Source organism: Equus asinus, chromosome 28 (assembly GCF_041296235.1).
Source record: "Equus asinus isolate D_3611 breed Donkey chromosome 28, EquAss-T2T_v2, whole genome shotgun sequence".
In the NCBI taxonomy this organism is placed as follows: Eukaryota; Metazoa; Chordata; class Mammalia; order Perissodactyla; family Equidae; genus Equus; species Equus asinus.
The window spans coordinates 33,985,361-33,998,441 of NC_091817.1; the positions used below are offsets into that span (position 1 = coordinate 33,985,361).

The 13,081-nt window shown below is 40.7% G+C and overlaps 1 protein-coding gene across 2 annotated transcripts in view; it reads left to right on the top strand.

The window, feature by feature from the left end:
- Positions 1-13,081, top strand: part of TANGO6 (transport and golgi organization 6 homolog) — a 192,368-nt gene that overhangs the window by 150,395 nt on the left and 28,892 nt on the right. Inside the window, exons 16-17 of one of the 2 annotated variants that reach the window (XM_014827660.3) lie at positions 4,093-4,244; positions 12,956-13,069. In XM_014827660.3, coding sequence (XP_014683146.3) covers positions 4,093-4,244; positions 12,956-13,069 — 266 coding nt within the window. The remainder of the gene's footprint in view (positions 1-4,092; positions 4,245-12,955; positions 13,070-13,081) is intronic. The other variant, XR_006521440.2, reaches the window with a different exon arrangement.

Here is a 13,081-nt window from a genome sequence, read left to right on the forward strand (position 1 = left end):
TGCCAATGAAATGTATAGAACAAAATTTGACTTATTGGGATCCCTAAAGCTCAAATTAAGAACCCTTTATGTAAGATATTTAAGTTCTATGCCTGTATCAGATTGCAGCCCTGGAATCTATATTCTTTGACTACATGCATTCGTTTTGTTCTACATAGAAACCTGGTCAGGGCTGACCTGCAGCCTGGAGACTAGGATCCAGTACAGTCTCGAGAAACCAGCCACATGGCATAGTAGGAGCTAGGAGAAGGGAGGATTAGATAGAGGCCAGCAGAGTCCCCAGGAAATGTGGGCAGGGCTGTAAATCCCCCAAGAAAACCAAGTTTGAGCAAGAGTGTGACAAGTATAGACTGTATACATGAGGTCTAAGGGAGATTAGGTTTTGGAGAACATGATGGCAGGGCACTTTGAGAAATACAAAGTGGATGCAGTGAGTGTTCCAGCTCTTCCAGTCCAATAACCTGGAAAACAAGGTAGCAAGTGGACCCAGAGCTAGCTGACTGGGTACAGTGCAGGGTTCTTGAGATGCATGCTTCCACTGGCTCCGCTTGGTTCTTTGTTGCAGTTGAAGATGGGGTTGGTGGAGCATGTAGTTAAATGGACACTCATTTTGAAGGTAGTCATGAAGCTCAGGCAGGGCAGGAATGTATGCAAATGGAATATTAAATTGTGGTTTTGTTAATGTAATGGTACGCCCTTGACTTTTATGGTGGGTCAGTATAAGAAACAGCCATATGATTTCTACACTGAATATAAAATTTCTTTTGACCATTCTGCTCTTCACTTTTCCCCCAGGTCTTCACATGACTTGTTCCTTCAGGTCTTCTCCTCTGAGAGCTTTTCCCTGAGCCCTCACCCCTGGCTCTGAAACACCCCCCCCCACACACACAATACCCCACCTTCCTTATTTTTCTTAAAAGCCCTTATTGCTGCTGGAAGATTTATTTACTGTTTGTTGTCTTTCTCTCCCCCTGGAAGTAGGCTTCATGAAGATGGGAACTTTGCTTTCTTGTTCGTGCTATATTATCTCCAGTACTGAGAACACAGTTGGAATATGATAGGCACTCAATAAGGATTTGCTGGATGAATGAATAAGAGACCTCTTGGTGTTCTTCCTAAAGTTTTTCTCTCCCAATGGATTGATATTCCTTCTTTCATTGGATGATGAGAACTATGTTTTCTGTTTCCTTTTTTGCCTTAGCTACCAGGAATTGCTAAGTTAAATTTTGGGTTCATTTGTACTAACCCCCTTTAGCTTATGATGTCTATACTCCCTCACTTACTATAGAGCTTTTAAAAAATAGTTATTTCAATTTCAATATTATTTATTGTCAGTTGCCTCAAATCCTATAGGGAAGTAAATGAGGACTGAATAACAATAAATGAACTGACTGATTGAAGGGTAACAAGGAGAAATCAAAAAAGAATGCCAGACTTTTGAGTCTGGATGACTAAGAATTCTGGAGCTGTTGTTAATAGAAATAGGATCCAAATCAAAACATTACTCATAAAAGTCTCTTTCTTATTTTGGCCACATCTCACTCCATTGTTGTTGCTTGGTCAGTTTTTTTCCTCTTCTCCATTAGGCTTTGAATGCCATGAAGGAAGGGACTATGTCTTATTTATGATCCATAGTACCTCGCACATAGTACCTTTCCTTTACTATTTATTTTTAACTTTAAGTCCCTACGTTAGTAAACATTAACTTTTTGTCATCTGCTCTTACCTTTTCAAGCTGCAATTCCCCTTCCTTATGGATTTCCAATCTTTTCATTTCTTTGTTACTTCCTTCCCCACAAGGGATCTTCATTCCTTTAACCACGACAGCCTCCCACTCCAGGGTTCATGAATGTGTGCCTTTTCTTCCTTTCCCACCCTCCTGAATCTCCTTCCCCCGATGACTAAACTAAAGGTGACTCATCAACTCAGACTCTTACAACTGGAAGAGGCCAGAGAGATCATCTCTCTAATTGGCTCATATTCACTTGGTCCAAAGAGGTGAAGCTAGTTGCCCAAAGTCATACTGCTAGTTGGCAGCAGGACCAAAACTAGAACACAGATCTCTTAACTCTGGATCCACATCTCACACTGCAGAATGAGCGAGCTCCTTCCTAACTCCAGAAAGGGAAAGTACTACAACGCAAGCAGAAAAGTATGTTTTCCTCTTAGTTGGAAATATCTTAAATGCAATATGTCATAGGAGTTAAGTATCAGGCTACTTAAGTTTGATCATGGTTGTATTTACTCTTTGGACAAGCTATTTAAGCCCTCTATTTTAGTATATCCTTTCTTTTTTTCTATGCATTTGTATATTTAATATACATATTTAAGTCTGTAAGTTTGGTATGTTAATAGTGAGAGAAGTTGTATGTGCATCTTTATATACGTAAATGGAAAGATACTGGTTCTGTTAGTTCCTTTCACTGAATGGTATCTTAAGGTGACCTTTCCATATTGGTGCACATAATTCTGTCATGTTTCTTTTAATGACAGCGTAGTATTCCATAGTATGTATGGTTATTTAACCATTTCCGTATTAATGAATATTTAATTTATTTCTTCTCATTTTTCACTATTACAATTCTGCAGTAAAATCTTTATGCAGATATCCTTGTCATATATCTGACAGCCTCTCTAGAATTGATATTCACAAATGCAAATACTAGGTCTAAAAATAGGTACAAAGCCTCTTCTTCTCGATTCTGAAAACGGGCTATGGCTAAGTGATTGATTCAATCTCTGCAATGTATGTTGTTGTTAAATGGGCAGGAGATGAGTCTCATGACTGCGTGAGGGTATTAGGAACTGGGAGCATTTTAGAGAAATTACTCCATCTTTTTCTTACATTGTATGGAAAGTACATTGTGTTCCCGGCCTTGAGGGAAAACAAAAAGAAAAACAAAAAAACTTCCTCCTCTCCCTTCCGAGTGACTGAGATTAGTGAAACTATGCTCTAAGCAACCTCTGCTTGATACTATGACGGCATTAACCACACAGTACTGTAATTGTTGGTATTTATCTGTTTATACCCACCCCTTAAACTTTGACTTGAGTGTAGAGATTATGTTTTATCAATTTTTGTATCCCTAGAATATTAGCATGATAACTAGCATATAGTTTTTTTTTGTTGAGTAAACTCATGAATTCAACTCAAGATTAGCATTTGTTGAGTACCTAGTATGTACAAAGATTACTAAGAACTGATGGGAACAGTGATGAAGCAGTCAAAATTCTACCCTCAAGAAATTTATAGTCTAATGGGAGAAATAGATATAGGCTGAAAACATGTAGGATTCAAGGCATTAGTGACCAATGTGATTTAAGCCAAAGTGACTTCAATACAAAGTACTGTAAGACATCCGAGGAGGGCTAATTAAGGCTGACTGCGGATACTGAGGAAGGTTTCACAAAGGCGGTGGCGTTTGAGCTGGGCCTGATAGGACAGGTTGGTGATTTTTCTATGTAGGTTGTCATTTTGTACTTTAAACAGATGCTTCAGAAACATTTTGTCTCCATATAGATATCCTGTAGCCTTAGGGTGGAGTGTTATACTTGAGTTCTGGAACTAGGGCCTCAGAACCAAGATCAAGCACAAACAGCTTTAGTTCTTGATAGACCTATGAAGGAAGAAGTTTCCATATATAAAATATCAATTCTGAATGTCTTTGCTTGCTATTTCTCCTCTCTTTAAATGAAACAGAAGCTTCTCTTGACTCCACTTCCTTGACCAGCTACCACCCCATTTCTTTGATCTGCTTTGCAGAAAATCTCCTTAAGTGATCTTTCTGTCTCCAATTGTTCTCCCATTCTCTCTTAAACCCACTTCTGTCATGCTCTCATGCCTACCAGTCCATCGAAACTATTCTTGTCAAGGTCAACAATGACCTCATTGTCATGCAGTCTAATGGTCAATTATTAGTCTTCTTCCTGCCTGACATTAAATATTCTTCCAGAGCATGATTTTTAACAGTTATGCAAGTACTTTGAAAAATATAAAATACCATACAATCTACGACGATAATATCATTATTCCCTCTTTAAGAACTTGAAGATTTGTTTTAAAAGATTTTGATCTCTTCCCTTTCTCTATAGGGGACATGGTCTCAAAGTACCGAGAACCTTTGATCCACACCTTCCTGAGAGGAGTGAGAGATCCAGATAGTGCTCACAGGGCCAGCAGCTTATCTAACCTTGGAGAACTATGCCAGAGGCTGGACTTTGTGCTGGGCTCCGTGGTTCATGAGGTACCACATGTTGATTCCTTTCTCTAAAGCTTGTTTTTACCTGGCCCTATGATATAGCTCCTAGTTGGGAGTCAGGAGACCTGTGTTCTTTTTCTAGATCAGGTAAGTCATTTAACCTCCCTCACCCTCATTAGTCTCATATGTATGTTGAAAGTTACATTAGTAAGAATTTTTTAATTGCAAGTGACAGGAAGTCATCTTAACCTACCATAGGCAATCAAAGAGGATTTATTATAAAGATTCCGAGGTAGCTAACAGAATTGAGGAAACCTTGAGGAAGGGCAGATGGAACTTTATCCTGGGTCTCTGGGCCATCTGTGAGTCTCATCTCTGTTCACAGAAAAATCTCAGGCAAGTACTCTAATTGGCATTCTTTGGTCAGAGGTGCCCTGTGTTCAGGGGGACAGGGTCGTTTACCAGAAAAGACTGATTAAGTTCCATGTTTTGTTCACCACTTTATACCCAATTCCTGGTACATAATAGGTAAAGGATGAATGAGCAGCCAAAGTAATAGCCGTATAAGTTGTTGACACTGGATGCTCCTCCTGGTGCTAGAGGTTAAGATTTAGAGAAAGGTACATCTTGCTCTTGTGCTCTATGAATATCTTCCTCTAGCCTCTTAAATTTTATCTTTGCTCTTGTGTTTATTTAGTCATCAATATATTAATGTATATCTTGAGCACCTACTATGTGCTAGGCCCTCTGCTATTGAAAGATGATGATGGGCAGAAAAAGACTAGTTAATACGTGGCCAGAAGTCTTTTTGCTTCCAATGTACTTGACTATCTTTAATCCTTTTTGGAAGAAGATGGCTTTTAAATTACAACTATGTAAATAAATAAAGTACAGTTTATATTACCTTTTTATTTATAAGCGGCCAGATTTCTCATAGAGAGCACATAACTTCATAAGAACAAAAACTTAGAAAACTGTAATACCGGCTTCTTTTACAGTACTCCGTATCCTAGGGCTGACCATGTTGAACGTTAGATCTAAGAAGTACCTACCAAGGAGGAATTTCCTTCAGTCTCTGGTGTTGTGTCTTATCAATATGAATAAGCACTCACGGATGTATACATACACTTGAATTTATGGTATTTCCTCATTCTTGAGCTTTATATGCTTTGTTTTCATGATTATAAAGACTACTCGTGTCATTAAATTCCGACTTAGGATTTTTAGGAAAGTTATACATCAGTCGATTCCCTCCCTTTAACTCTTCATTGGGGAGTCACTAGGCACACCCCTATCCCCAGCTTTTTCTGTCTGTTTTTAGTAACTTGGAAACAGTGATTAGCACTGACTTAAAACCTTTAAGTGCTCTAATATACATGAATCATTAGGCACCTGATTTGGGGTTGTTTGGGATGACACTTAGCAAATCTCATTCTTTAGTAATATTAACTTATAATACTTAAGGGAGGGCCTTGGCAGGTCTATTTGGTTATGTTGTCTTGAGATTCCAGCCTGTTACAACTTCTCTGGGTCAAATATGGAAATTGTTCCCACATTTTTTTCTCTGCTTACTTGGTCTCCATGTGACTTAACCCAAAATGAACCATAAGCCATGAACTGAAACGAATTCTTGGACCACGATCTGAACCAACTGAAATATTATTTTTGATAACAGCTTTATTGAGATAGAATTCATATACCATACAATTCACCCATTTAAAGGGTACAATTCAATGGTTTTTAGCATATTCACAGAGTTGTGTAAGCATCACAAGTTTTTTTTAAACGTAGCCATGAACCGAATAAAAATTTTCCCCCAGATCTCCAAGTGGATCAGCTCAGATTTGACAGGACCTCTCACATTTTCCAAAACCAATGAAACCAAACTACACCTGAACATCATGATCTTCTCTGAACTCAGAAACGGACACCATATTTCTTTTTGAGTTCCTAGGTTCTTCTTTTCTGTAGCATGCTGGTGGCTTATAATTTTCTTGTGAAAGTATTGCAGAAATTTCTTAGTTTGGTTAATTAGAAAGACTGAGCTAAAGGAGGTTTTGTAACATTCGAGAAGTGTCATCTTTACAGAGACCCACCTGACCTATTGAAAGAGAACCAAATTTCCAAGCACACATGGGGATGGGAATAAATGAGGGCCAGCTATACCACCTGCTTACCTGTGTTCACTTGAGCAGATGACTTAGACTCTGAGCTCAGTTTCCTGACCTAGAAAATGGAATTAAAATACCTGCAATGCAGGATTGTTACAAGGATCTAGCAATGATATATATGTGTAACATAATGATTTATTCAACAGTTGTTATTGAGAGCCCGCTATATGCCAAGCAGCATTCCGGACACCTAAAACATAACACTCTCCCAAACAGATAATGATTCCCATCATCATGGAACTTATATTCTAGTGAGAGGTAGTTATCAGACAATAACTGATATACATATTAAATTATATAGTACGTTAGACAGTGATGGGTGCTGTGGAAAATAAGAAAAATTAGAGGAGGATAAGGATGATCAGGATTGTGATGTTAGGTGGAGGGGAGGTTGCAGTCTGAATAGGGTATTCAAGGTGAGCCTCGCTGAGAAGGTAACATTTGAGTAAGGAAATTTTAGTTTTCTATATTAAGATTTTTCTTTAAGGAGCATTTTGGTCATTTGAAGGGGGCTGATGATGACAGTGATGAGGATGAGAAGCAAGGAAATAGGAAGAACAGGGGTAACCAACGTCCTTCAAATGTCCCAAGTCGTCCATTTATCAGACATCTGCAATGTGCCAGGCCCCTTGGTTAGAGGCCAGGAATACAAAACCCTATAAGATACCACCTTGCCTTCTGGGCATGGGTAACCTGTGGAAGACACAGACGTCAGTGCTTAGAGTTACAGTCCATTGTGGTAGGTGCTGTGGGTGCACATTTTAGGGTTACCCCAATCAGGTTTGGGTGTTGACAAAGATGTGCTGGAGGAAGAGATCCTTGTTGCTGAATCTGGCAACATAAAGTTAGGTAGCCCAAGAAAGCACAGGTGAGCATTTAAGTAGAGGGAGCACCTTGTGCAAAGGCACTGTGGTGTGGGACAGCCTGAGATGTTTTAAGAACTATAGGAAGATCCAAAAGGCTAGAGTAAAGGGGTGGGGGTAAGAGGTTAGTGGGAAGCAGAGCTGAGGCAAGAGAGGCAGGCAGGGGCCGCATCACGAAGGGCCTCGTTAGCTTTACGACTTCCTGGCTCACAGCAAGAATTGAGCATTGCTTATTAAGCCTTCAGAAATGAAGTATGAATAGGTGATAGGCTGTTTGCTTACTGTGGGTGCTAACACAGACATAGAGCCCTTCCTTTTGTTTCAGCCTTAAAAATTGATGTGAGGAGCTGCTGTTGTGGGGACACCTGTCTGGAAAATGCCTAGTCCAGTGACCCTGCCCCACTTCTAGGGTCCTGGACACTCTGTAACATCAATCCCAGGAGTGTTTATCAACGTTAATAAATTGTGAGCCCAGAAAGAGCAGAACCAGTCTTTTTTCACTTTTACACCACCCCTAGCACCTATAGCAGTGCTTGGCATACAGTGGAGACTTAGTGAGTGCCTATTAACTAATATTAAAGGAAGAGGAAGGTAAGGCTTATTTGGAAAGACTAGTTCCTACATGTTTTAAAGATAGTAAGAATAGCAAGCACTTAATACTCTCCTGAGTACCTTACATGTGTTAACTGATCCAGTTCCCACAGAGGAAACTGAGGCACAGAGAAATTAAATAAGTTGCCAAGGTCATACAGATGGGAAGTGGCAAGACTAGGATTTGAATGCGGGCAGTAGGTTCCTGAATCCATGCTCTTAACCACTCCTCTATATTGTCTCTCAATAAATGTTTTCAGTTCATTTATAAGATTGCTTTTGTGCCCTTGAAAAGGAAGAGAATTGCCATATGAGAAAAGCTATAGACAGGAAGGGTCATGTAGCTCCATCTTAATAACACTTGCTTTTGGCAATGAAACTTCAGAAGGCAATATATTCCCTCTGGTTTGAAAAGCCAGGTGTTTCCACCCCACATAATTTGTCTCTTCTTTTCAGATGTTCCTTCTTATGTAGTAGCATCCCACGCTTGCTGTGTCATTAGTGCCAAGTCAGCTGCCTTGAGTGGACTACAGGTTTGAACATGACTGGACACCTGACAGTCTTAGTATTTCAGCCACTGAGTCCTCCCAGGGTCAGACTGCTCTTGTCCATTTGCATGGGAAAAGTGGGATATTTGGTATGGCTCTTACATAGTTCTTCACTCATTTGTTCATTCATTTGAAAAATATTTATTGAGCACTTACTCTGTGCCAGTTATGGGACTGCAACCAAGCCATGTACTAGGTGGTGGGGATCCAGCTCTGAACACAACAAAGTGCCAGCCCTCATGGAGCTGACATTCTAGAGAGGAGAGTCAGGTAACAAACAAGCAACCAAGTAAACATATATGTGTTTGATGGAGTAAGTGCTAAGAGATAAGTCTAGTAAGGTAAGGGGCACAAAGGGAGCTTGTTATTGTATGTGAACTTGGATGAACAGGAAAAGCTTCACTGATGAGTGACATTTGAGCAAAGATCTGAAGGAAAAAAGAGTTGATCCAGGCAGATACCTGGGGAGAGCATTCTAGGGAGAGGGAGCAACACGTACAGAGGCCCTGAGGCAGCTGCATGCTTGACATGCCAACAGCAAGGCCAGTGTGGCTTGAGTGAAGAGAGTAAGGGAAGGACTCATAGGAGTTGGCGTCAGAGAGGTGGTGGCAGTCCAAGTGGGGCCTTGTAAGACAAAGCAGAGGAATGAAATGATCTAACTTATTTTAAAAGATTATTGTGTCTTCTTTTGTGATAGTTCTTTCAGTGTCCCATAGAAGCTTTTGAAGTCTTTTGTAGTCTCAAAAATATTTAGCCCCCATGTATTCTGATGAAGAAGGAACCAAGAAGAGACGCATAATCTGTTTTGATATAGAATTGAACAAACTAGCCACCACAGGCTCTTCTAACATGATCTTATCTGGGAGTCAGAGCTGTAGCTCTTGGACATCTGAAGAAAGCTGTCTCACTGTCTGAGTGGTCCAGGTATGGGCACTGTGCTGTGACAGTGCTTGCTGGTAGAGAAGGAATATGAAGAATAGGACCGACCCTTCCACAGTCTCTGTACTGGGAATTCAGGTTTCTCCTCTCTGTTCATGTCAAGATTTAACCTATTTGGAGAGCATTATTGTTTTTCCCAGTTTCTCCTGTTCTTATCAAGAGCTAAGTTGCTTGAAACCAAATCTTAATAGGCTCTTTCATCTTTATCGCTCTCTATGAGAAGTAAATATGATTTAAGTGAACCACAGTGAAAGGCCCTCCTCAGTAAGCAAATAAGATATGCCCCAGGTGACATGTACAGGAGCAACCCACTTTGAATGGGGAGCACAGAATTCCAGGAACCTGGGCTTTTAGGTCTGATGCAAAGCTGTCACTTCCGATCCCATTGAATGATCTGAATTGATGACTACTTTTGCCACAATCAGTGCAGTTTCCTAAGTGACAGTGTTCATACAGTTGGAGGGTACATGGACACCTGTGAGGAGGATTTGGGTGGATGTCCTGGGAAACCTCAAGGAAGCTAAAGTAGCTGCCATGGTTCTCTTTCATGGCAGGTTAAGGGAGCAAACTGAGCACGTGTGAATTAGAGGCCACACTGTCTCTGCTGTTAAGGTTTCTTAGTTTACAAAATGCAAGGACAGATGGTCTAGTTTCAGGCAAGTTAGGAGACTGACTGAATTTTAACAAAGGAAGCTTTAGGAAAAGGGATGGCGATGCAGTTGGAAAGTGGAAGTCATGCTTTCTTTATACATACCTCAACTCTAGTACCTCTCTTCTGGAATTTTCCAAAGTTGGCTTTTGGTAATCTTGCCATTTGTGTTATCTTTATTTTTATAGTTCTGATTATGCTTGGTGTGTGCCAGCTGTTTGTTTTTCCTTATTTCTGTTGGCTCCTATCAAGTGTTAAATTGCTTAAACTGCCCTTTCGTGTTTCCAAAGCAATCATTGTCTTTTTCTCCATATGGCTTTCAGAAGTAGATAGGATTTACATAATTCAGCCAATGAAGAAAAAGTCTTCCATAGTATGATTTATTAGACTAGGAACATTCACCTCTAGGGCAGGCAATATGAAGCTCACATAGAATAGGTTTCTGTCCTCTGGGAGGATTTAGAAACAGAATAGAAATATTACACCAATTCATAAATTAGTAAAGACCTTACATCATCTATCTGTCTTTTCACCAAGTCTTTTAGGGCTGGACGGCAATGTTCAGTATGTCCTTGGGGTTAGAGGTGAGAAACCAGCCATGGGAGGGAGTTGTTCAGACTGGACAGATAGAAGAGGGTGGCCATGCATCCTCCTACTTCTAGTGTTTGACACGGGGTCTGTTCCACTGGCCTGCAGAAGGGCAACATTCCAAGTTGGTTATGGGAGCTTGACCTGGGCAGAAGAAGGCTGTTCTTATCTGTAATGATATTTGCAAGGACCATATTAAAATTCTGATGCTTTAAAAACATTTTGTATAACCAACCATTATACATCTCATAAGATTTGGTCCTGTGACAAGGTGTTGAGGAAGGTTCCTGAACACTGTTCAATGGCCTCTTCTTGCTTGCCTCGATGGCTGATTGCACATGGGCTTGGTACAGTCTGGTGCCTAAGTCACTAACAGCCTGTAGCAAGCAGGAGGCCATTCTAGCTGATCTCAGCAAGGCTTGTGATAACCAGCTCCTCTCTCAGTCATACCTTCAGGGTGGCACAGGGATTCAAGAACTGGCCTTGCAGGAGAAGCCCTTTTCCAGCCAGGATGCATCTGCCTATCCCAATTGTGGAATAAATGCCCAACAGTCAGAATTGGCCTTACACTGAGAGCTGACACAGAAGCACGGCCCGCTCAGCACAGTGAGGCAGAACAGAGGTGGCAAAGCTGGACACTAGCAGGGTTCTAGGCCAGGAAGCCTTGGTCAGCCGAATGTGGAAATGTGGGCCTCAAACTGAACCTAGAGGGAAGCAGGCAAAAGGCTTGGGAGCGTCTGCACATTACATGGCCCTGGACTGGCTTTCATACTTTAGTTATCAGACTCAATAAGCTAAACTTTCATGTGTCAAGAAGGACTCAGACCTAGCTCTAACTTGTTTCTCTGATTTCAGCTCTTACCTTGTAAATACTTAGCCTGCAAGTGGAGGTAGCTATTATATTGTTGCCCGTTTGGAGGTCGCCCAAGGAATTCCTCCTAGGACTGAATGGCTTCTATCGTTAATGCCAGAGGCATGGAAGCCACTGATGGTCTTGGGACAAGTTATGCCAGGTCAAAAGTAGAGGCAGCTTGCTGGGTCTTATTGAAAAACAGCCCCCAACGAGTTGAGCTTTTCTGGGATTTCCCTTCACTTTCAAGCTGCAAGTTTGTCTAATAGATGTACAGCTTGAGTAAATGCCAGTGCATCACAGATGCAATTAGATTTAAGAAAAAGTCTCTCTGCCGTCACTGATTAATTAGACACTTTGAACTATGCCCAACTGTTTGAAAACTGTGAAAAATACAACCTGCGTAGTTAAAATTTCTGCACAAGTCTATTTCCTCATTTGTGCCTATATTCTTTTTTTTTAAACCATTCTTTAAACATAGTACGTATTTGTACATGTTTCCAAACACACAGTCTGGCTATTTTCTTATCACGGTTAGAAATCCCTCCCTGGTTGGCCAAGAAATACACTCACCCAGTAAATCAAATAGCAAAGTATGTGACAGACCAATTGAATAATTAATTCTTACCTTCAGATTGTTGCCGCCATAGGTCACACTTTCAAAATTTTTGTTTTTTCTTTTTAAATCTTGCCTGAATGCTTCAGAAAGGTTTGTTGATGTTGTTATTTTTAGCAGTATCTCTTTATTGAGATTTTAGAGTATTTTTGTGCCTACTAGGAGTAGGGTGAGGCCAGGGTGACTGGTCAGAGTATGAAAACTGTCTTATTTTATAACATATAATTATTAGGTGTATATCTAGCACCACATTTTGCAAGTAATTTCTAGTCTTGTCTGTTATAGAGCTGTCTTTTAAAGTAAATGAGCACTGAAAGACCTATTCCATAAATGAAGAGGCCTAGGCAGAGAGTCTCTGAAATTGGCCCCTGGTGACTCACATGAGGTGTACGCTGGATCTGTAGGACTGGGACATCTGGACATGCTGAAGAAGATCAGTTAGGATATTTACGTATTTCTCTATCCCTGGGCTGAGACTTTCATCGATGGCATATTGTATTCATGCTGGGCCTTGAACTCTGAAGCCTGCTTTGCTAAATCTCCATCGTCCTCAGTCCCTAGAAGATGCTGTGTTTTGAACTATCTTTTCTTCTTTTGATTTAATGTCCCCAAAGTGGGGCAAGTAACAATTCTTCCCACTTTTGAGGAAATACTCGCATTTGACCCTACCTTTATTATACATACGTATTCTTTCCCACACCCTAAACTCCCTCCTGAATTCCAAACCAGATTTCCAGAATTCCTCTTCCAGAAAAGCCAGACTGAGTCAAGATCTCTACCACTAGATCTCTCCCTCTTTGTTGAGAATGAGGAAACTGTCCACCCCTCTCAAAGCCAGATTGTTCCTGATAAACGTTCCTGAAAGTGGAACACAGTTGAAAGGCTTTAGGTAATTGTGCAATCCTGATTTTTATTGACTTCTTCTTCCCTCACCCTCCTAGGTGACAGCTTGCCTGATTGCCGTGGCTAAAACTGACCCTGAAGTTCAAGTGCGCAGAGCTGCCGTCCATGTGATTGTGCTGCTGCTTCGGGGACTCAGTCAGAAAGCTACTGAAGTAAGTCAGTCT